Raw genomic sequence first — 24,852 nt, 5'->3', positions numbered from 1 at the left:
CAGCGGCGCTGCGCGCGCCACCCAACCGTCGCCGCCCGCCGCGAGATCGGAGGCTGCTCCGCTCGCCGCCGACAAAACACCTCCCCCCGCTCTTCCAAATCCTGTCTCCGCGCGTTCCCAACCGTCGCCACTTCACCCCCCATCTCCCGTGTGTAACGGGTTTTTCTCCCATCGGCAAAAACCCGCGAAGTCTTCGAGCGCCTCCGCGAAGTTTACCATCTCGAATTCTGCTGAAGCTCAAACAAGCAAGGCAGAGAAAGGACTAATCAGACAGCCAGCGAGATCCCACCGCCTACTCCTTCGTCGCACCGCGATTCAAACTGCGCTGTCTCCCGCCTTCCCCGCTCCCTTTATACTGCTGAATGTTCCCTCATCCGGGAACTCGGATTGCTCATCCCACCAATGGCTGCCACCCGCCCTCGGGACGCGTCCTTGAGGCCTCAGCCAATGAACAAGCGAAGAATAGGGTGGAGGGGCGGGCACACCGCAGCTCGAGCCGCTATTGGGGCGTGGGGAAGGAGGTGGGGGAGGGCGGAGGGATGGGAACTGAGGAGAAGAAGGGCACGGCGGCGGGAGGGAAGAAACAGAGCGAGCTACGCTGCGGGAGCGAGGAGACCCGCCGGCTGTGGTCACGTGCCTGGGAGGAGGAGCTGAGAGGCTGGCTCAGGGGAGGGGCACGCGGTGGCGCCCCCGGTCTCCCAGCCTGATCCCGGAGGCTTCGTGTTGTGGCCTCCGGATCTAGCTCATCCCCCTTCCCCCCCACCCCACCGCGCTAGCACCCCGACCAGAGCGCTTCGAAAGCCGAGACCCGCTGGCTCACAGCCTTTTTTCCGGGACGCGGGGCACCCTCTTCCCCCCCCCTCCATCCCCAGCGTCTCCTCTGGTCTGACAGGTGGCGCGTACGCGTCGAGTGAGACTAGACCCCACTCCTCTGTGAACCACACACAGGCTTAACAGAGATTTCGTGTTTCTTCCCCATAGGCAAATTCCCAGCCTCCGACTGATCGCGACCCGCTGCTCCCATGTCATCTTTAGCTGTATCTCCCAAATTTTCTTTCCTCACCACTTTTGAAGCCAGCCGAGAGATAGTTCCACGGGAACAAACGGTGGAGCAAAGTCACCTCGCTGGTCACAAAAGACCTTTTGGTCTACGCACGGAGGGCTTGGGGTGAGGCCGTATTCTTGAATCAAATCATAAACCGTATTTTTCTGGAGACTGCATATCAATGGGTTGTACTTATAGCCTGGTATCTAAAGTTGATTTAGTGAAACCTGAAAGCCATTATGTGTCAACTTTTCTATACAAAACATTTTGCTACATGACAAATGTTCGATAAATGTCAGTGGGGTAACTCCTAAAATGATTCACAGTTACAGATGGTCCATGTAATCAATTGCAAATGGTGGGCTTAGAAAATAGTCCTGTACACAGAGTACTATCATAATGCCAGCTACTTAGTCTTCCAACTAGTAGATTAATAACACCTGTTTGCATCTCCAGATGCTTGTGGTGATGTAAATCTTTTATAATTATTGTTATTACACTTTAACAGTATTTCCGACATGAAGTAATTTTGAAATATGTATTAGGTACTTTAGATTGGGTTTCAGTTTGAAAGATGTTATCAAATTAGAGGACTTCTCTATTTCTGGGAGATAAGTTCTAGAGAAGAGATCCCCAATAATTTTGATACTAAGGTTTATTATTTCCTCCTCTTGAAACTGAGGAATTGTTCATGATGTCATCAATAGAAGAACTAATCAGTTCCCCCACCGAATTGATATAATGACAGTAAAAAGCTGTGAAGCCTGGTGTAATAGTTAACCTAGGCTCCACTGGGCCTTTCTGATAAACAACTCACAAGCCAACATTAATACCTTTTCCGGTTTAGAGACTATGTTCTCTTTGTTATGAGGCCCATCTTAAGGAATTCATTGTTGCCTTGCTGAATAGAGTTTAATAGAATGAGCTCAGGAACGGTAGAAATAGATTCTGCTCTTCTTTCTTGCTATCATCATAGTCACTAACCTTTTGGAACTTCCAGTTCTTCTATGAAAAGGGTATAGTACCACCTATTTTCTTTTTTTTTTTTTTTAAAGATTTTATTTATTTATTTGACAGAGAGATAGTGAGAGCAGAGACACAAGCAGGGGGAGCAGGAGAGGGAGAAGCAGGATTCCCGGCTGAGCAGGGAGCCCGATGTGGGGCTCGATCCAAGGACCCTGGGATCATGACCTGAGCCGAGCTGAAGGCAGCCACTTAACGACTGAGCCACCCAGGGGCCCCAGTACCACCTATTTTCACGTGGTTGTTGAAAGATTAAAGGAGAGGGTATTCGATGTACCCTTTAGCATGTGTTTGCCACACAGTAAGCATTCAATCATAACTATGATTATCTTTTACCCTGGACCCTGGGGAAGGGTGAAATAAAGTATCTTTGATTCCTAAGCATTTTTTCCTGTCTAGTACATTGTCTTCCTTTAACATGAAAGTGGCAAGCCTGAAACCTGCCCAAGTATGCACAACCAAGGTATCCATCCTCCAAACTAAAATCCTAAATTGGTTTAATACATTCCATGGTTTTCCTCTTCCTCATCCTCCCCAAATTCATCATATAAAGATGATTACATTAAGAGAAACCTACGTGTTTGTTTACAGTGGTGATTAAACCAAGCCATAGTTTTAAATTCCCAATTGCCCAGTTATATACTTCCCATGACCACAGATTTCATACACTTAATTCATAAATACAGGGTGTAGGTTACAAAGAAGATCAGCTGAGTCTACTCTACCCCAGTCTACGGCCATTTCAGGAAAAACAATTCAAAGGTCATGGGGCCCAATATATCTTTTAATACAGTACTAAATTTATTTTTTCTATACCTAACAGTCCTCAGAATGTTTGGAAACTTGGCTTTTTTAAAATAAAAACTCGAGGGTCTTTTTTTTTCTCATATCCTTCCACTACCTATTGTTGGTCTTTAAGATTTACTGAGTAGAGGGAGGGAGTCTATGTGTTGATATGTTTTCCCAAATAAGATTTCACCTATATTAGTATTTTATAACTTGTCCCACCAGCTAAACTGTAAATACTGTGCGTCATAACGCATGAAGCATAATCCCTCCCTAATAAAGGAATAGAAGTGATATATGCCAGGTTGGTGCTGCCAGCCTGTTAGGTAAACTAGAACACAGTCATTAAGTTGTACTATGTGCCAGGCAACATGCCAAGCAATCGCAATTGGGAGACAGGATATGTAGAGTTTAGGTTCTTCCCTCGGTCTAGCTGAAAGGATTAGACAAGGAGGAAAATTTAAACAATGCTCTAATCATTAAGACCCCATTAATAAGGCTGTTACAAAATAAATTCCTGATTGGCTGCCAAATCAATAGTTTCTCTAAAGGACAGAGACAACGGTGGGCTGGAGTGTTTTGAAGAGTTTTTGTTTAAATGGACACAGGGAGAGTTTAACTAGACTGGCAGGCTGGTGTAAGGAAGCAGCAGCTAGAAGGTAGGTGTGGAAGAGATTCCTGGTCATATCTCTTTATTTTTCCAACTTCTTGAGGAATAGCACTTTCAATTTTTAGTGGGATACTTGCTCATCAGAATATAAATACATTTGGCCAGAAAAATAAGTTTTCACCAAAGGGTGTAAGCAGCAGTAGGCACAACATCCAGGATATTTCCTTAAAAAAGACAAGACTTTTTCTTCTTCTTGAGGACTGGAATGAAAACAGAGTTGGAAAGCCATTTTGGACCATGAAATGAACTTGGGAATATGGGTCACACATGAAGGAATAATGAGATAGAACAAGCAAGTGATACTATGGAGTATCAAATCTGCCCTGGATCTCTCTGAACTTTTACATCTATTTTGTTTGAGTCACTTTTATTTTGGATTGTCTGTCACTTGCAGCTGAACCTGATCCTAACCATTACAGTAAGTCAACATCCTAAATCTTGGAAAAAGATAGCCGACTTTACCCTGAGGAACTGAGAAACCAATTAATACTTCTGAGAAGGGAAAATACAGTGTTCATCGATTTTAGGATACTAATCTAGCATGAGGTATAAGGCAAATCATAAAAGGGAAAATTTTTGTTAGAAGCCTGGCAAAGATGATGTATGTCACTTAGGGATAAAGCCTAAAGCCAGTCTAACACTGTAACCAGGAGAAGGATGTAAAACATCTTGAAAGAAGAATCAATAAGATTTAGTAACTGACTGGGTATGACATTTAGGAAGGCATGGGAGGTGGACACAAATAAATGAAAGGGCATAAAAGAAGATACCTAGATTTTTAGATTGGTGGTCTGGGATATAAAGTAGCATCTAAAGAAATGGGGAGGGGTGCCTGGCTGGCTCAGTTGCTGGAGCCTGCAACTGTTGGTCTTATGGCCATGGATTTGAGTCCTGCCATTGGGTATGGAGCCTACTTAAAATAAAAAATTAAAAAAAAAAAAAAAGAAATGGGGAAGCCAAGAGGGTGGGTGTGAATGGACAGAGAAGAGAAGAACTAAGTTAGGAAAGTTATGAAATATTTAAGTTGACATTAGAGGAATTCAAGTGGAATTTTCAAGTAGGTACATTGGAAATAAGGGCAGGAGCTTGTGAAAAGAAAAGGTTTCAAAGATATATCCACAGAGCATACCTAACAAAAAATTTAGATAGTGATGTCAGAACCGTTAAAAGATAAACTGAGGCATATTAAAAAGTGTAAGAGTTTATTGAATCAAAAATTGATTGGAATTGGGCAATGCCAAACCAGAAATAGCTAGGGGCCCTCCACTGCCAGGAGCTGGGGAAAAAGACTTACGTAGAGAAGGTGTGGAAGCAAAGAAAGGAAGTGATTTGATTGGCTATAGCTTAAAGCTTAGTTGACTATTTGTTCTTGGTTGTGTTACGTTTCTAGTTCATAACTTGGAGGCATTTATAGGCTTAGGTTTTGTTGGCTGAGGTGACATTAGAGCCACCTCACTGTAATGGTCTCCTTGTTTATTTAATTGAACACACCGGATGACAACATCAAGGAAAACCGTGAACACAATTGAGAGCTAAAGAGCAGCCAAAGGAAAGGACCCAAAGAAGTGAAGTGTGTGTGGTGTCTCACTGGGCATAATGATTCCATACTACACTAGAAAATTCCCCATAGTTACAATAGCTAACAAGATGATGTTCAAAACATTTCCACAAGTGTATTGCTAGCTCTGGGAAATGAACATTAATCAGTTTTTGATCCTTACTATTCTGTTTACCAAAGATGATGATGTTGCCAGAGATTCTGAGACTAAATCTGGTTTTATCTAAACTCTTGGTTGTTACATAAATTTCTTATGCCCAATGTTACAAGGCATGGGTAACTAAGACAAGCCCATTGGCTAACTTCTCTAAGTGTGAAATTCCACATAGTTATCTTAGTATGAGAGGGAATCCAAATGCCATCTTCATCCTGAGGAGGAAAGGCAAACACTACAAAAAAAAAAAAAAAAAAAAAAGACCAGAGTCTAAAGCCATGAAATTTATACTTCATACCCCTCCACAAACTCAACCCCAGGGCAAAAACCATATGAAAGGGGTGGCCATCACATCCATTGTTAAAACTTTGTAGAGATAAGTGTGACCCCACAGTCCTCTCAATTGGACGGAAATGGTTCAAGAGAAACATCTAAAGCCTTTTCCAGACCCTTACATTTTCCCAGCTTTGTTTTGTGTGGTGTGTGTGGGGTGGGGGAGCAGTTTGAAACTGTTTATTAGCACAGAACAACCCAGGTAAAGCTAACATACAGCTATCTATCTGAGAATCATCTTGTTAGCTATTGCAATTGCTTAAAGGAGATTTCTGAATGGAAATCCTCTCAGGAGAGAATTTAATTAGTGCCTTTGACCATACATACCTGTGACTGTCTCTGTCTTAAACAAAATGTGTAAACTCTCTAACTAAACAACATTATTTAAGACATCAGTGTTATTCTTTCTGGATGAATACTGTTTTCATTGTCTTCTAGTGTCCTGATGTTTCATGACATAGTCATTTATGTCTTCAATAAGCCTTCTCTACTGCTCAGAATCTCAGCAGGAAACAGTCTGAGACAATCTCGTCCTCCATTAATAGATTAATCCAACAACTCTAGGCAAGAGCTGTCCAGGTCATTTATCATATTTCACCACAGGATATGGAAATTTACATGCTGGCTCTTTGTTTACATTTTTATTTCCTGTTTTAAAATTAAAACAGTGTACTCATCTTAAATCTCAGAAATGAAACAAATCACTTTTTCTGCAAAATAAGCTGACAATTCAGGAATTTTACAAAATATGTAAGGAGAGGGAGAAGTCTGACAAATCAGTGTTATATATATATTATAATGTAGAAGTACTTGTGGCACATCACTGATTTTGTAATGTAAAACTTTTAATCTGCAGGAAGGGTTTTTTCCAATTAATGAGTATTACGAATTACAGAGCACTTGAAGATAAACACAGTATCTTGAAGATAAATAATTATATGATATAGATAAATATAAATAGATAACAAATGTATATTTTCACATATGAATATATATAACACTCCAAGTGGTTGCTAAACATATTGCCTAGGAAAAATACCAGTAGATTTACTTTAAAAAAATTTCTATAATTACATTAATGATTTGTAAATGTATCAAAGCTCAAGAACTTTTAAAATATGTATTTGAAAATTTCTGTATATTATGTTCTCTCTTAAGTTGGTTTATGAACATTCTTTATGGATAAGTCAAACTATAATTCAATTTCCAATGACCTATCAAAAATTTCAGATGAACAGGATCTGAAATATTGAGGCTCTACTCTGGGTTGGTTGCCTGTGGTAGTCTGATTGGCCTGAAAGACTGGGGGGCATGACTTGAAACCGCTTCTACAAAGCAACACATTTTTATTCAGACTGCCTATTTTGGAGGTGGCCAAATCTTTCCATGTCACCTCTAGGTACCGAAATTTTACCTTGAATGATAGCTTATGTAAAAATAGAGACATTTGTAAGATTGCACCTGTCATAAGCTCCCTCGTTCCATTTGCTGCACACACTTCATAAGGCTGTCTTGAAAGGACACAGTGCCTTTTCACTGATGTGATCTTTATATGGGTTTTAGTTTTGTATATAGACATTTGAGTAAATACACTGAAGAATATGAGGTAGGTAATCAGAGCCCAGAATGGCAGAGACTGGCTCATTGTTCACCAAACTCGTTTCTTCTTCCTGAGCATTCCACTAGAACTCCTGCTCCCTTGCCAGGAGGGTTGGCCATGTGATGGATTCTTGTCAAGGTGGTGGAAGTAGAATGTGTCATTTCTACATCAAGTCTTCTAAAAAGTGAGTGTGCCTTCTCCACTCTCCTTTTCTGTATGTGAGGGTTGTACACAAAGCAGGAGACTCCAAAGAAAGAGAGGATTTTAGATTCTCAAGATTGATCATACAAAAGACCACCTGCCAACTCGAAACACCAGACCAACACTTTTATTGTGTTGTCACCACAATTTTGTTTGTTTCTTACAGCAGTTAGCCTTCTTTATACACCTAGCTTATAGCCACAAAACAATCAATTGTAAACAAACGTGTTTTTGAGAGATCTATGCCTCTGTGGCCCATTGTTATTAGACTCCTCTCATTTGCTAAAGCTATACAATAGAAAGAGTTTTGGCAAACATTCCCTACCGAAGAATTCTTGTTTCCATTATTCCCTACTTTTAAAAAAGACCGTACATTGAAAAATACAAAATAACTTATGCACAGGTTATTTATTGTGGCAGTGTTTGTAATAGCAAAAGACTGGAAATAACCCAGATTATCATTAACAGAGAATATATCAATAAACTGATACATCGACATAATGAAGTAAGATGGAGCTGTAAAAAGGAATAAGGAAAGGGATGCCTGGATGGCTTAGTCAGTTAAGTGTCTGCCTTCAGCTCAGGTCATGATCCCAGGGTCCTGGGATCAAGTCCCACATCAGGCTCCTTGCTCGGTGGGGAGCCTGCTTCTCCCTCTGCCTGCCAGTCCTCCTGCTTGTACTCTCACACTCTCTCTCTCTGGCAAATAAATAAATAAAATCTTAAAAAAAAAAAGGAATAAGGAAAATCTCTATACACTGAAATATAGTGATCTTCCAAATATATTATTAAGGGAAAGAAAGTGCAGAATATGGTATCTAGTATGTTATGTTTTGTGGAAAAATTTGCATATTTGCTCATATGTGCAAAAAAGAAACAACAGTAGATGAATAGACCAAAAATTAATAAAAATTATTATAGTGAGGAGGGAAGAAAAGACGGGGATGGAAGCAAAACTTGTTTCACAATTTTTACCTTGGGGTGTTATAAATATTTTTATATAATTAAAAAACTCTAATAAGCAATCTGTAAATATTGAAATGAACTGAATTAAATAAACCTAACTGGATATTAAGTTGATGCCATATTCTTTTTTTTAAAAGATTTTCTTTATTTATGAGGGAGCAAGAAAGAGAGAGGAGGATCAGAGGGACAGAGACTCCAGGCTGAGTGTGGAGCCCAACGAGGGGCTCAATCCCAGGACCCCGAGATCATGACTTGAGCCGAAACCAAGAGTTGGCTCTTCAAGGAAAAGACTTAGAAGCAATGACAAGCCAATAGCAGTAAATATCCCTAGTGGCAAGATCCTGGTTTCTAAATACCATTTTCCACCTAAAGGAATCTTTGGAGAAATGGCTGACTCCATAGCTGGGGCAGCAAATGTACATGATGAACTTATGACATTATATCATCCCAGAAAGTAAGGACACCATCAAGGACTATAGATCCCTGCAAAGATAACTCTGAAAAAAGTTAGAAAAATCTCCCATTGGCCAAAATGGGGTAATTTGAACATCAAAAGAATAATGACCATAAGTTTAAGTCTAACATATTAAATTTAGAAAAAGAAATGAGTTCAAATTAAAGAGAAAAAAAGAGTGAGGAGAGAGGATAGATAGATAGAGAGAAGGTGAAAGAGAAAGGAAGGGTAGGAGGAGGAAAGGAGAGAGAAAGAGAAAAGAAAATTCACTGGATGCCACTGGAAGTGTCTACAGCATCAACTCATTACTCTAATTTGATAATTAAAGGTGAAGAAGAGAACATTTATCTTGTTGCTATTCTATGAATTACATTTCAGTTTATACTGAACTAGTTGATGAGGACAAAATTCTTTTTTTAAAGGATTTTATTTATTTATTTGAGAGAGAGAGAGAGAGCAAGTGAGAGAGAGCACAAGCAAGGTGAGGGGCAGAGGGAGAAGCAGACTCCCCACTGAGCAGGGAGCCCGATGCGGGACTCCATCCCAGGACCCTGGGATCATGACCTGAGCCGAAGGCAGACGCTTAACCCACTGAGCCACCCAGGTGGCCCCTGGGGACAAAATTCTTCTAAACAGAAGAGTTCAAGCTGATAAACATAGAAGAAATAATAGAATTAGAAATAAAATCCCATTTGCAACCTCCGCATCAATTCTTCAAAGTTCATCAATCTATGGTAAAACCACCTTGTCTTTATAGTATATTCCACTGAAGATTGAGAGTCATACTATTTCTAAGTTTATGTGGAATATTCTTTTAAAAGAATACTTTACAGACGGGGCTGTGTAATTCACTTCATATCTATTCACGTGCTTAGGCTATTGGAGATCAAAGAAGGACAATAGACAGGCAATGCAAGGGAGCGTTAGCCAAATGTAGGATGTGGGAAATTGACCTGGTTTCCTCAGTAAGAAAATAGTATTGATCAGAGAGGAAGGAGAAGAGAGAGGTTGAGAGAGAGACAAGACAGCTGCTTTAGACTAACAGATTTTCAATTCTTTTAAAAGAATTTTTAGGGTCACCTGGGTGGCTTAGTCAGTTAAGCATCTTCTTTCAGCTCAGGTCATGATCCCAGGGTCCTGGGATCGAGTCCCACGTCAGGCTCCCTGTTCAGTGGGGAGCCTGCTTCTCCCTCTACCTGCCGCTTCCCCTGCTTGTGCTCTTTCACTCTCTGTCTGACAAATAAATAAAATCTTAAAAAAAAAAAAAAGGAATGTTTAAATTCTTTTAAAAAGAATTAAGAGACAGAATAGACCAATAAAATGTGTTGAACCTTGTTTGGAAGCTGATGTCTTTTAATTTTTTCCCTAAAGTGTTTAGCTAATGGAAATTTGAATATGAACTTATCATTAAGTAATATTCAGGAATTACTGTTAATGTTATTAGATAAAATAATAGCATTTGGTTATGTCAGAAAATGTCCCCTATGTTATTATTTTAAAAGATGCACACAAATACTGAGGAGACAGATGAAATGATTTCTGGAATTTATTTTCAAATGTTCCAACCAAAAAAACGATTTTTAAAATGTAGGAGAGGGAAACAATGCAGCAAAGTATTGATGATTGTTAAAACTGAGTCTGTTTTGAAAATTTCAGGAGAAGTTCAAAAAATTTCTTTAAAAGGTGATGAAACTGCTACAAATGGTATCTTTGTGTGGAAGAGGAAAAAAATAGTAAGCCTTGCTTTGCAGTCACGCAGTTTGCTCATTGCTTCAGGCCCTAACTATGTTTTGCATCATAGCTTTGCCCTTTAAAAAATATTTTTTAATAAAGGGCAACCCCAATATCTGATTTGAACAAACCAGGCTCGCTTCTCAGCCACTCTGGTTTTACCATGTACAGGATATTTTCTTGTTTGAGGTTGCGCTTAGCCATATTTAACAGATAAGCTCATCTATATGAAAGTTTTTGTTGTTAATTTTGTTTTGCTCTGGCTATGCTCAAATAACACACAGGGAACTTGTGCAAGAGGTCACAGGGTACCAATATAGGCCACATAAAGGAAGGAGCAATGAGGCAGTAGTGGGGGAAAAAAAGAGGAAAATTGAATTCAGACAACGTGGACTTGACACTGGTACTTCCTAGCTAAGAGACGTTTTGTCAAATCACCCTCTGAGTATTGGCACTTCTCCTGGGCAAAATGAGAACGGTAACAGGGCTATTGTAAAGATTTCTTGAGCTACGCGAGGTACTTTTTCAACTCTAGAGCATCATACCAAGATAAAACATTACTAGCACGGAGAATGGATCCAGCAATATTTCACATGACCATTGTCATTTTACAAAAGTGAAACATTATATGGATTTTAGAAAATTTTTTTAAAGATTTATTATTTATTTATTTTTTTAAAGATTTTATTTATTTATTTGACAGAGAGACACAGCGAGAGGGAACACAAGCAGGGGGAGTGGGAGAGGGAGAAGCAGGCCTCCTGCTGAGCAGGGAACCCGATGTGGGGCTCGATCCCAGGACCCTGAGATCATGACCCGAGCCGAAGGCAGTCGCTTAACCGACTGAGCCACCCAGGCGTCCCTTATTATTTATTTTAGAGAGAGAGAGCTATAGAACACGAGCGGGAGGGTCAGAGGGAGAGGGAGAGAGAATCTCAAGCAGACTCCACACTGAGCATGGAGCCCAATTCCGGGCTGAATCTCACCCACCCTGAGATCATGACCTGAGCCAAAACCAAAAGTCAGAGACTTAACTGATTGTTCCACAGAGGTGCCCCAAAACATTATATTTATTTAAAAATAAATCAAATAAACAAACTGAAAATTTCCATTAAAAATACCAGGGTAAAGAAATTAATTTCACAATGCAGATCATTACCTCAGTTTTACTATTTCAGGCCTTATCTTTGATCAAGTTTTTTGTGTGTGTTTTATTTCTGCACCTAATACAGTTGTAACTCTTAAAAAACTTACAGGTAAATTTAGTACCATACAGAGGAACAACAGGAGGCATTAAGTGTGACTTAGATTGTTTTCAGTAATTTATAATTTCAACATGCTGTTAATACTCAGTGTTGCTAACCCTAGAATGCAGCTTTTCTCTAAACTGTTTAAGGCACGTAAACAACCTGCATTAATGAAAAGTTGTTCTTACGATATAATTTTGGGTCCTGAAAAGAGAACTGAAGAAAACGTGCTTTTCCCCTACCCTCTCTTCAGAAAAAGAGGCCACATGAAAGAACACGCATATCTCTTTAAGTAATTAATGGCTTAAGGGCTACAAAGTACTTCAAAAACAAATAACAAAAGTGATCTTTTTCCTAATACACAGCAATAAGAAACACATTTCATCGGACTCTAGGGTTCCTCTCAGTAGAGGGATTAGGTCAGCCTAACAAACACAGAGTTCCACATTGGCTTTTTACTTTGTGCCTGCTAAGCCTCATTTCATTATAGTGATGTTAGACCTTCTTTGGTTAAGCTGTTATTCCATTTCTTCTGGTGAAATGATAGAGAAAACACATATTCCTGTGGATACTGTTAGCACTTCCAGTACCTTTAACAACTTGCTCTTCCACATTTCCTCACCCTCACTTTTCCCTACTCTTAACTGTCTTTCAACCCAGATCAACCGCTTTCCATTAAAATAGTTATTTATTTACTTACTTATTTTTGAAAAAGCTAAATGTTTACATCTTTCAACATTTGAAAGGTAAAAAAAAAATAAGTTATGTAGTGAAAATTCTCTCCCACCCGTCCCTCAATTACGCAGAAATATGATTTCTCCAAATTTCCTTGATTGCCTGCTTTTATTCACATTGCTTCCTCTATCCGAAATGTCCTTCAAACATCTTTCAATTTTTGTTCTTCACTTCTTCAAAGTGTAGTTCAATACTCTCCTTTAATGAGCTTCGCCTGAACGATCACCTCTAAAATTGATCCCTTATTTTCCTGATTCTGCACAATTGAATATGGTTTTTACCTTAATTCTTTTTTATGCATTTTTTAAATTATGTTTTACCTTAATTCTTAAAAATATGCTTAAAAAATAAAAAAAAATGCTTAAAATTGCTAATGTTCCTAAATTATTTTCATATTTCCTGAACAGATTTGAGATTTCTTCCTTCCTTCCTTCCTTCCTTCCTCCTTCCTTCCTTCCTTCCTGAGAGCGAGAACAAGCGGTGGGGAGGGGCCAGAGGGAGAGAGAAAAAGCAAACTCCCTGCTGAGCAGGAAGCCCGATTCCGGACTCGATCCCAGGACCTGGAGATCATGACCTGAGCCAAAGGCAGCTGCTTAACCGACTGAGTCACCCAGGTGGCCCAGATTTGAGATTTCTGAACAGCTTACAGATTGATAGTTTCCTTAAAAGCAAGAAATGATTCCTATTTCTTTTGTTTTCTATACAGCAGGTAGTCTGGACTCATGCAAATAATTGATGCTGAATACCCTCTCTAGCCTCAAAAACCTTATCAGGTAATTCTTAAAATTTGCTGCTATGAGAATCACCTGGGGAGGTTTGGAAACTCATAATGTCCTGGCTTCACCCTATACCAATTAAATCAGAATCTCTGGGGGTGGGATCTAAGCATAAGCACTATTTAAAACTCACCAGATGACTCCAACTTGCAGCTAAATTTAAGAATCAGTAACCTAACCCACCTCCATGCCCTCGATCTCGGACTATGACCTCATTTCATAAAAACATGCCTTTGCTACCATTGTTAAACGTGCCCCCTTCCTGCATTCATACCCATTTCTGCTTTGCTTCTCTTGAGTATAGAGTTCCTCTTCCTCCCACAGGCTTCCTTCCAGCAGCCATATTTTCTTTGCTCTCCTTCACTGAAAACCTTCTCATAAGGCTTTGCTATGCAGATGGTTGTCATTTTTTTTTTTTTTTTTTACCTCCAAGTCACTCTTCAACTTACTTATATCTGGCTTTCATTCCCATCAGGTGTGCAAAAATGGTCTTGTTGGTATTACTTGTCATGTTGCCAAATCCAAGGGTCAGTTTTCTGCCTTCTCATTTCTTAGCAGCAGAATCCCTTTGTTGGAAATCCTGTCTTTTCTTGATTTCCAGGACACCACACGTTTGCTCTCCTTTCCTTCTACTGCCTCTTGTCTACATGACTTCAGGATGGCAGCTTCCCAGTGCTTGATCCTAAGCCCTCTTTGTCGCCACACACTTCCATGTACCACTTGTGCTTAGAGATGATTTCAGATAGTAAATTGTTGAAATGTTTTTTTTTTACCTTAACAGATAAGTATTTCTTTTTAATGCTATTAGAAAAGACTACAACCTACAAATCAAACTCACTTTAACACTATAAACTGAAGGAGGATGAGTTTAAATAGCAAATCATATGACGAACTTCATAAAACATTCTTTACACATCTCTTTTCTTTTTTTTCCCCCTGAGTGTCTTCTCCAGATTACAGATGACTTTGCTCTCTCCAAAATCCTCCATCCACTGCTAGGTCTCCTTTTTCCTATATAGCCTTTTCCCTAAGCATACGCTCCAGCTTCCGGTCTCCATTTTCCCCCTCCCCACTGGTCTTCAGCAGAAACACATCCTGCTGATGAGCTTCTGTATACTGGGGATCGAACCTGCTAGTTTTATGAGAAGTTAGGGTTCACCTAAAAGGGAAGTCTTCAAAATAGAGAATATGTACATTACAAGGAAGTCATGGGAAATTTGCTTGATATGGAAGAGATATTCTGGGAAGAAAGAGATTATTGAATAGAGTCTGTCTCACATATGTTTTTACTACCTAAGTAGTAGTTCACATTTAGGAATGTTGGTACACTTTAGGAACAGGGGAGTCTCAAAAGCACCTGCATCAGGATCAAAGCTGTCATATTTGTCACCAATTTATTTATTTAATGGGATGAAGCATTGTCAATATGTAACTCTAATTATTAAATCTGCATCTCTAAGATTTTGAGTAGTGCTGATATAATAAATCTATTTTCTTTTTTTTTTTTAAAGATTTTATTTATTTGCGAGAGAGACAATGAGAGAGAGACAGAGAGCATGAGAGGGAGGAGGGTCAGAGGGAGCAGCAGACTCCCTGCTGAGCAGGGAGCCTGATGTGGGACTCGATCCCGGGACTCCAGGATCATGACCTGAGCCGAAGGCAGTCGCTTAACCAACTGAGCCACCCAGGCGCCCATAAATCTATTTTCTAATAGTTTTGTTAAAGTCTTTTAAACTCGTAATAAAGGTCTGACATGATATATTTAATAATTCTAGTATCTATAGGTTATATTTATCAGATTGTAATAAAGCTCCAACAAATACACTGTTTCTTTATTCATTTATATAATGACTTTTTAATACATCAGCCCTAGCATTTGTGGAGGCTCATATACTACATCCCTGAATATTTACATGTCAAAAATTAAGCCAGCATTGTTAAATAAAATGTTTTATCTGCCTACATGACAAAATTACATTTATAGTGACAAAAATTTTTAAATGTGAAGAGTTATGTTATTTTTATGTAACTCCAAGTTAGAAAATGTAAAGGTTGACTGATTTTAATTATGGTTGTCATGTGTGACCTTCTGTTGATGGCCCAGGGATGTTTGGAGAGTATAAAGTAAAGGTAAATGGAATTAATAAATTATATATTTATTCTGTAAGAATTGTTTTTCTTGCTTTCATTTTAGAAAAATCACTAGGTTATGATATTTTCATTTACTAGGTATTGACATTATGCTAAATTAGACATTTTTGATTCATTAAAACTTTTCAATGGTTTTTAGAATTAATTTTAACTGGGCAAAGCTTCACTCAGCTGAGGCAAAAACATCTGGATTTTTAATACAATTCTTAAAGCAATACTTGGATTTGGTAATGAATTATGAATTCTACATATCATCTTCAATCATTATAATGGGTTCACATGTGGTTAATTATTGTTACCCTGTAAGATTTTACAAAATATTTAAGATTTCATTGCCGTCATCTATATTGCAATTTATATGGTCTCTTAAAGCAATATCTAAATCTGTATAGTGATATGAAGAATTGCTAGCATATTTGACTGATGCTATATTCAATTGTAATATGAATTATATAGTGTTGAAAAAAGTTCTTCAGCTACCATGTGCAATTGAGATTATCATGCTAGTTTATGAGTATTTCTGGAACCACAACTGGGACACACACACAAAAGCAAAAGGAGCGGACACTAAGCATTCCCAGGAAACATATTTTGTTATTCAAGAAACTACTATTGCATTGGACTGGTTTCAGAATTGCTTTGTAGATATGCGGTGTTATCTATAAGTAGCCCTATTTCTGAACAAAAAAGGATATTTCTACAGCATAAGAAACAAAGCCAAACCTTTAGTTTAAGTTATGTGGTAGGGGAGAAATGAGGATGTTTCAAAATATCACAGATATTTGAGATAGTGAATTAAAAATACATATCTATTCACCAATAAGGTTTTAAGTTGCCGTAAATTATTGATGTTAATTTGTAATTAAGTGACATATTTTGGAACTTTACTTTAAATATGTATAATGGTGCCAAATTTCTATGACTCAATAATATATTCAACAGCTATTTTCAATACAAGTGAAATTCACAAATATTAGGCAAAATATTGACTTAATGAAGAGTGGTCTGTGGAATATTAAGAAATAATTAATATCCAGGAATTAATATATGTGGACAATTATGTGGCAAAGTCTGAACATAAGCAAGATGGTTTTTTTTTTAAATTTTTAAAGTTTTATTTTGTTGTGGTAAGAACTCAACATAAGATCTACCCTCTTAACTGATTTTAAGAGTACAATACAATAAGCACAATGTTGTACACCAGATCTCTAGACCTTAATTCATCTTGTTTATCTGAAACTTTATACCTGTTGATTTCCAACTCTTCATTTTCTCTTGCCCTCTTCCCCTGACCATCACTGCTCTTCTGCTTCTATGAGGTTGTCTATTAGATACTCCATGTAAGTGGAATTATGCAGTATGTGTCCGGTGACTGGCTTGTTTCACTTATCATAATGATCCCCAGGTTCAGCCTTGTTGTTGCAAATGGTAGGATTACCTTCTTTTTTAAGGCTACTTGAGTAATATTCTATTGTATGTATATACCACATTTTCTTTATGCATTTATTCATCCATGTGCAAGATATGAATGATTTTAAATGAACCACAAGTTAATATGTGAGATATTTTATTACACACTTGTGAGATCTATTTTATTGCTTTATTGATATGTATTCATGTTTACTTTTGGAGTTTCTTTTTAAATTAGAAGTTGGGATGAGGAAATTAATTGAGTTTTAAGGATCCTTAACCCATTACCTTATTGAACATAGTTAGACCTAAACTTAATGGAACAAAATGCCTGTGGGGGTTTTGGTGACCAAAGAGCCATCCATATATAGAGTAAAAATAGAACCTGTCTCTGAACAACCAACTACATTCAGTAACTTAATGAATATTTATCGAATACCCAACATAACAGTCACTGTTCTAGACACTGGCTTGCAATAGTGAACAAAAACAGAGTCCTGCCTTCAGGGAACTCACATCTAATAATGGGATGGAGCGGGGGTGCAGACACGGATGGAGAACAAACAAATTATATCGATGTTTAAGGAATATGTACAGTGAAGAAAAATCGGAATAGGGGAATAAGGAGTGCTGGTTGGAGGTTGCAGTTTTAAAAAGGATTGTCGGGGAAGGCCTCCCTGAGAAGATGACATTTAGGTCATTAAAGAGGCATGAAAATACACACACACACACACATTTAAAAAATATAAACTCAAACTTACAGAAAAGTTAAAAGTACAATACGAAGAATTCTTTTTTTCCCTAAACCATTGGACAGTAAGTAGCTGACCTGATATCCATTACCTCCAAATACTTTGGGGCATATTCTTTATGAACAAGGACATTGTCCTGCATAACCACAATATAACCATCAAAATCAAGAAATCACCATTCTTACATTACTACCATCAAATCCACATCAAGTACATAGACCCCATTCAAGCTTCTCCATTTGTCCCAATTATGTCCTTTATTGTAAAAGGATCCAGTTCAGAATCATGGATTGCACTGAGTTGCCTTATCTTTTTCATCTTGGGTCTAGAATAAGCCATCAACCTTTTTTGAAATTTCATGACTCTGACAGTTTTTAATATTATAGATCACTTACTTTGTAAAATGCCTCTCAGTTTGAATTTGCCTGATCTTTCCTCATGAGTACATTCAGATTTTGCATCTCTGATAAGAATATCATAAAAATAATGCTCTTTTCTTCTCATTGCATTCTATCTAGTGGCTCATGATTTTAATTTGTCCCATTATTGATACTATTAACTTGAATAACTTAAGGTATAATCTGCCATGTTTCTCCTCTGTGAAGTTATTCCTTTTCTTTTTGTAATTAATACATGTTTTGTGGAGAGGTACTTCAAAATGGTTTCTCATCCTATTTGTCATTAAACTTTTTATTTATTCATTTATTTGTCTGGCTGTCTCTATCGATCGATCTATCTATCTAATCATTGATTGAATCCATGATTTCCTATTTAATCAGTGCATTATAATTTTTACTACCATTATTTACTGCTGTTCTCAATGGTCCCAGATTTGGCTGGTAGGAGCCTTTTCAAGCTGATGCTGGTGTGTTTTCGACATGCCCCTATCATTCTGGAACATTCTCTTGTTTTGGGACACAAGATACCCAGCCTCATTTTTTTAAAATTTTTTAATTTGAGTATAGTTAACACACAATGTTGCATTAATTTCAGGGGTACAACATAGTGATTAAACTTCTCAATATGTTATGCTGTGCTCACCACAAATGTAGGTAGCAGCTGTCACCGTACAATGCTATTACATTATTACTAACTATATTCCTTATGCTGTGCCTTTAGTCCCATGACTTAACTCATTCCATAACTGGAACCCATGCTCATCTTGTGCTTTGTTGATCTTTTCCCTGAAATCAGTCATTTCTTCAAGGAGCCTTTGTTCCTTTTAGTGGAGACTAATGGATAAGCCATGATCTAGGTGTTTGATGAGCTCAATGCCATTGGGGGCACAGATGAAGATGGGGGTGGTTACTGCTCCAAGGCCTTATTAGTGGTAAGAGGTAAGGAATATATATGTGTGTACACACATATGCGTGCACACACATAGATACATTTACAACTGCTCTAATTTCCACATCCATCTATAAGTATTGAAAATGATGAGTTTAATCAATACCTTTGATTCTAATCAAACACCACAGATTTCATTTTAGTTTTTTGCCTTCTTTTTTTTCAATGAGTTAAGCATATGTTTATTCCCATATGCTTCTACCCATAAGTTTACAAACCTTAATGAATGAAGATGTTACTTGAAAGACACATTATACACAGGGTAGGTTCAATAAGTTAATAGTTTTCTCCCTTTTTATGTTTATTTGATCTGTGTGCTGCAAACGCTCCCCAATGTGGAAGCTTCCCTATCCCACCTGCATGCTTAGGCTTTGATTTCCTGAACTGGGCTATGCATATGCACCTTACTCACTCAGGTTCTTATGTACCATTCCAGGTCACCCTGCTTGCATACATGATCTACCCCCACCCCCCCACCCTTGTGCTCTAACACTGCACTGGGCCTTTCCTTGCATGATGACCTCTTTGTTCTGCTTGACACCTCAAGCTGGGCTTTCTCCCATGTGGACTCTCTTAATCTACTCCATCTCTGAATCCCCATTCCAAGATGTCCCCATGGATGGACACCCTTCTCAGGCTCTGAGGCATGCATGAGGCAGCATGGGCTGCCTCCCCAGGTTGATGTCCTCCTCACTCTGCTCAGGCTCTGACTCTCCACTGCACACATGTCCTCTGTGTAACACCTTCCTTACCCTGCTCAGGCTCTAATATCCTCCCTCCATCCCACCCCATTTGAAAGCCCTCCTTATCCAGCTCTGGATCTGACATCTGATGCCATGTTGCTCTCACTCAAGCATGTCATGCTCACTCTTTTGGGCTCTAAGTCCCCACACCAGGGTCCCATCTCTATATGGAGGCCTTCCTTACTCCACTTGGGAGCTAACTTCTCCTTCCAGGCCCTTTTTGCTGAATGGGTACCCTCCTCAGCCTTCTCACACTCTGATACCATGAATTGGACAATCTCCTTCTCAATGTGGATGCCCTTCTCATTCCTTGTGGGCTCTGACGCCTCATGCAATCCAGCCCATTTGTGTGGATTTCTGCCTCGATCTGTTCACCTAATGTCTTTAAGACTGAGTTGTTCAGAAAGACAAAGGGGAATAGAAGGGAAAGAGCCAGTGAAGAGAAGAGGATGGAGAAAAGAAATTTGAGTAATCGTTTTTTAATAAACAAAAAATAATACATGTACATTATGGCTCCATGCTGTCTTAGTTCATTTGCTACAACAAACTACCACAGACTAGATGGTTCATAAAAAAACCAAACATTTATTTCTCCCAGTTCTGGGGGCTGGAAGTCTGAGATCAGGGTACCCACATGGTCAGGCCCTCTTGAGGGCTATGGACTGCCAATTTCTCACTGTGGTCTCCTCACATGGTAGAAAGGAATGAAGGATCTCTCTGGAGCCTCTTTTAAAAGGACACTGATCCCACTCACCAGGGCTCTGCCTTCATGACCTAATCATCTCCCAAAGTCTCCACTTCCTAATAGCATTTATCTTAGGGATTAGGATTTCAACATATGAATTTGGGAGGAACACAAACATTCAAAACATAGCACACGCCAATCTGGAATTAGCCTTCAATTTGAACCAGACTTCAACTTTTGTCTTTAAGTCCCTGAGGAAAATAGTTGCTATAAACCCCAATCTTCTGCTCTAAAAAGGAGGATTGAAGTTACCCTAAGGCCACAGGACTAACATTTTCATGTGAAATTAAGCTGGTGATTTAGGAAGCCTTAGACTACAAGTCTCATGAAATAGGGGTATGAGGGAGGATGAGGTAAACCTGAATCACTGAAAAGTCATGTTTACTAACAAGTAAAGAATATGAGACAACAGTGTAGAAGCAATCCACTAACAAATATTTATGGAGTTTCTACTAAGACATAGAGAATCACTATTGATCAATCTTTTTGTATTTCAACAGTCTCGTAGGATTTCCTTATGTAATAACACAGCAATTAATGTTAATAAAGCTGAATGAGTCATCTATAAAAGGCAAAGTGAAGGTCCATTTACTTTGTTTTTAAAGGCAGAAAAGTACATTAGGACATTTCAAATTAGGACACACTAGGACATTTCAAAAAATGGCTGACAATTAAATTTTAGTTATCTGGAAAATTTACATGTGGAAAAACTCCATTTCACTTATCATTGGAAAGTAAAGTGCTACTGTTTGTATCAGAGCCAATCCAAACTCAAGGTCCTACACTGTCATTGCCTCCAGCCAGCTGTTAGACTTTGGAGTAGTCACTGTAGATTTTAGGACCTTCCGTTCCCTCATCTATGACACAAGGGAGCTGGTCTAAATTTACTCAAAGACGATGGTCAACTCTAACATTCTATATCGTCAGGCAGATTAAGATAGGGTGTTTTTATCTCCTAAAAAGAACCTCAAGTTTATATAAGGCATTAAAGAATAAAGTACTTTGTGTTGGGAATTGCCCAATGGAGCAAAAGTGACTGATTAGAAATGAAATATTCATTCGCTAGACACCCACACAAGTCTAAGAATAAGGTGTGGTTTTCTCTCAACTGGTAGAAAATTTGAATAATGGAGTATGAAGTCCATAAGTAACTAATTTACCATTTGAGATTTACATTAGAAATCAGCTGCCGGAATTTCCCGGAAGGTAATTTCCCACTACAGCTTATTTTTCTCATTGTGTGGACCATTAGAAGGCACCCTAGCTGATGAATCAGACCAATAACACAATATTTCATTTGTATAGTGCTCCCACTGTAAGTACAGGTATCCCCCGCTTTTTGAAAGTTTGCTTTATCCCACTTTGCTTTTGACACAAGACCTATATTTGTCCCTGTTTTCACTAACCAAAAGATAATTGAAGAGGATTTTCTCTCTCTCTCTCTTTTTTAAAGATTTTATTTATTTATTTGAGAGAGAAAGAGTGTGAGCACAGAGGGAGAGGGGGAAGCAGACTCCCCACTGGACAGAGAGTCCCACGAGTGGCTCAATCCCAGGACTCTGAGATCAGGACCTGAGCTGAAGGCAGACGCTTAACCGACTGAGCCACCCAGGTGCCCCCTAAGGATTTTCTCTTTTAAGAAAAAAGGCAAAACACGAAAATAGCATTCAGTGTTTGTTTTGCAGGGTTGTTTTGCAGCCATTATAGAGGAGTGAAAGCGAGCCCCCTGAGCAGTGAGAGGGGTCTGGCCAAGCTCCTTCTCTGGGAAGTACACTCAGCATCTCAGCAGCAAGCCACCCCAACTTTGAGCTGTGTCTGTGAGCATCTGTGCTTTATCTCAATTTTACTTGTGCATCTGTTGGCAAGACGTGTCCTAAGGTTCAGAAAAGCCTAAGAAAGGTTATTTTTGGGGTCTGGGGACACTCAAAAAATTTTCCATATAAATTAATGGTAATTGCTTCTTCACTTTACACCATTTTGGCCTATGAAAGTTTTCATAGGAATGCTCTACTTTCAGAAAGCAGGGGAAACCTGTACTTCTGACCACAATTTCCCCCTTGTTTTCTTTCTTTTTTTAATTAATTAATTAATTGGGGGGGAGGGGGAGGGGGAGAGGGAGAGAAAGTCCTTGGCAGTCTCCACGCTGAGCATGAAGCCCCATGCAGGGCTCCATCTCACCACTCCCGAGATCACCACCTGAGTGGAAACCAAGTCTAACAACCCAACCGTCTCACCCAAGCGCCCCTCCTCCTTGTTTTCTTAGAGTTCATTTCCTCAGTCTGGTTGCTCAAGGACACAGCTTTGAGGTCTTTGGGTGTATTTTCCCCTGATTTAGATCAATAGTATTTCCTCACTTGGGATGTTGAATTTAAGAATACCGAAGGTGATTTAGATATAAGTGGACATTGAAAAAGAAAGACTACACCAGGAGATCCCAAGAGATAGCCCTAGAAAGTGACCACATTCCTGCTCCAATTATTGGGGTACAAATAAGTTGAAAAGGTTAAGAAGAGAGGAGAAAGGAAATGAGCCTGGAAGAACTAACACACATACATTATCTTAATTTACTTTCCCAGCTACTGTGAGATAGTGTCATATCATTACCACCGACTGCAACTTGTAAATTAAAAGAATACTATTGAGAAGGATAAGTGACTTATTTTCCAAAGATCACATGGCTAGTTATTTTTGAACCTCACTCTTGACTTGACTCTTGACTTACCACATTCATGTAGACACCCTCCAGGTTTGCTGCTGCACCGTCCTGCCCATCCTGGCTCTGCATTGGCCCCGTGACCCTGGAAAACACAGTATCTCTGAGTCTCAGCTTCCAGGTCTGTAAAGTGGACTTACAACACAGCCTTCCCTTATTTAATAGGGTTGCTTTAATACTATAGAACTAAATATCGTCCTTATTATGTTGTATAGTTTATAAAGGGGGCACGGATGCCTGATTTTATACAGTTAATTCTTACGAAGGGCTGTACACATCAAACGAGAATGTAGGTGAGAGCAGCGGTACTCTCACGATCACGTGCTTCTGTTTCCATCTGCTACTTCCCATCTCTGAAGCGGTTGACGTTCTTGAGATTTTGGTTATGATTTAAAAGTTGTCCAGGGAGACATTTCAAAGCGATGCCATAGCCTTTGCTAATGCTTAAGACGAAATGAAGGCATAAGTGAGAATTTTATAGCCTGTAATGTCCAAATTCTTCAAACAGACATTCAGGGCCATTGACACTCTGTTCACCCTGACTTAATAACATTCATGTAATTGGCCTTCAACTTCGCTGTCCCCAGGCCTAAATGAATTCTTCCTCTGTGTCCGCCTGTTTGGGGGTTCTCCTAATGGTTAGTTCTATGCCTGTGTCTTGCCCCACATTTGGTTTCTCCTGCCTAGAATACACTTTATCTATTGTCTATCCTCCCGGGTATAGTCTACATATGTGGGTTTTGCTCTCCAATTGCTATTGGTTCTTATTGTCTACAGCAGGGTCGGCAAATTATGCCCAACAATCTGTTTTTGTAAATGAAGTTGTTTTGGAACTCAGCCTATGACAGGCTACAAAGGCAGAGCTGAGTAGTTATAACAGAGACCATATGGCACATAAAGCCTTAAATATTTACTTTCTATCTATACTACCTATTTACTATCTAGCTAGTACTAAAGGGTACTATCTGGCTCTTTATAGAAAAGGTTTACCAACTCTTGGTCCATAGCAAATTTCACTTAACCATTGAAGAACCTGGATCTGGCATGATGGAAACAGCCCTTTCCCCCCCTGAAATTATTTATTATTTATAGTAAGTTTTAAGGGCATCAAAATTACAATAGTATGCTGAGTGCATATTTTATTGTTATATCAGTAAAGCCCAATTTAGAAATTCCATTATAAAATGAAAGTAATAAATATCCTTTAGTGCCACGGCAATAGTGAGCACCAAAGCCAAAGGATATTACAGACATGCTATGAGATATAATGACAACAGGTGGCTAAGGTAATAGGGGAAATGTAGGTAGCAAACTTAGCAGAAAGCTTAGGCTGGGAGGGACACATCAAAGATAACTTCTGGACAAAGAAGGCTAAGGATCTTGGCAACAGCCTAGTGTCTGTCCATTGTTACTGCAAAGCCAGCCACAAAGTCGTGGGTGGAGAGTAGATGGCTGGCTGGCAGAGTCTGTAGAAAATGCACGAGTCATTTGCGGTGAACGTGGCTGTTAAGAGGAGCAGTTTGTGATTAATTGTTAACAAAGCACTGTATTGTGTGGAGAGCACCTGTGCATGCCTTTCAGTGGCACCAACTGGGAAGCACTGCTCTCTGCACTGTTCTATGTAATGTTCCTCTGCTGGTCATATTTTCCTAACTATACCAATCTATTTAAGACTACGAACAATGCCCCATACGTCTACCATCCACAATTGT

General features: G+C 39.0%; 1 protein-coding gene across 1 annotated transcript in view; it reads right to left on the bottom strand.

Annotated features, from left to right (window-relative positions):
• Window positions 1-421, bottom strand: part of LOC110572105 (histone H2A.Z) — a 2,650-nt gene extending 2,229 nt beyond the window's left edge. Inside the window, exon 1 of the mRNA XM_021680377.1 lies at window positions 217-421. Within this exon, the coding sequence (XP_021536052.1) occupies window positions 217-219 (3 nt within the window). The 5' untranslated portion in view covers window positions 220-421. The remainder of the gene's footprint in view (window positions 1-216) is intronic.
• Between the last annotated feature and the right edge of the window lie 24,431 nt (window positions 422-24,852).

Source organism: Neomonachus schauinslandi, chromosome 2 (genome assembly GCF_002201575.2).
Source record: "Neomonachus schauinslandi chromosome 2, ASM220157v2, whole genome shotgun sequence".
Lineage (NCBI taxonomy): Eukaryota > Metazoa > Chordata > Mammalia > Carnivora > Phocidae > Neomonachus > Neomonachus schauinslandi.
The sequence above is the reverse complement of the archived record's forward strand: the minus strand, read 5'-3'. Positions and strand labels throughout refer to the sequence as shown.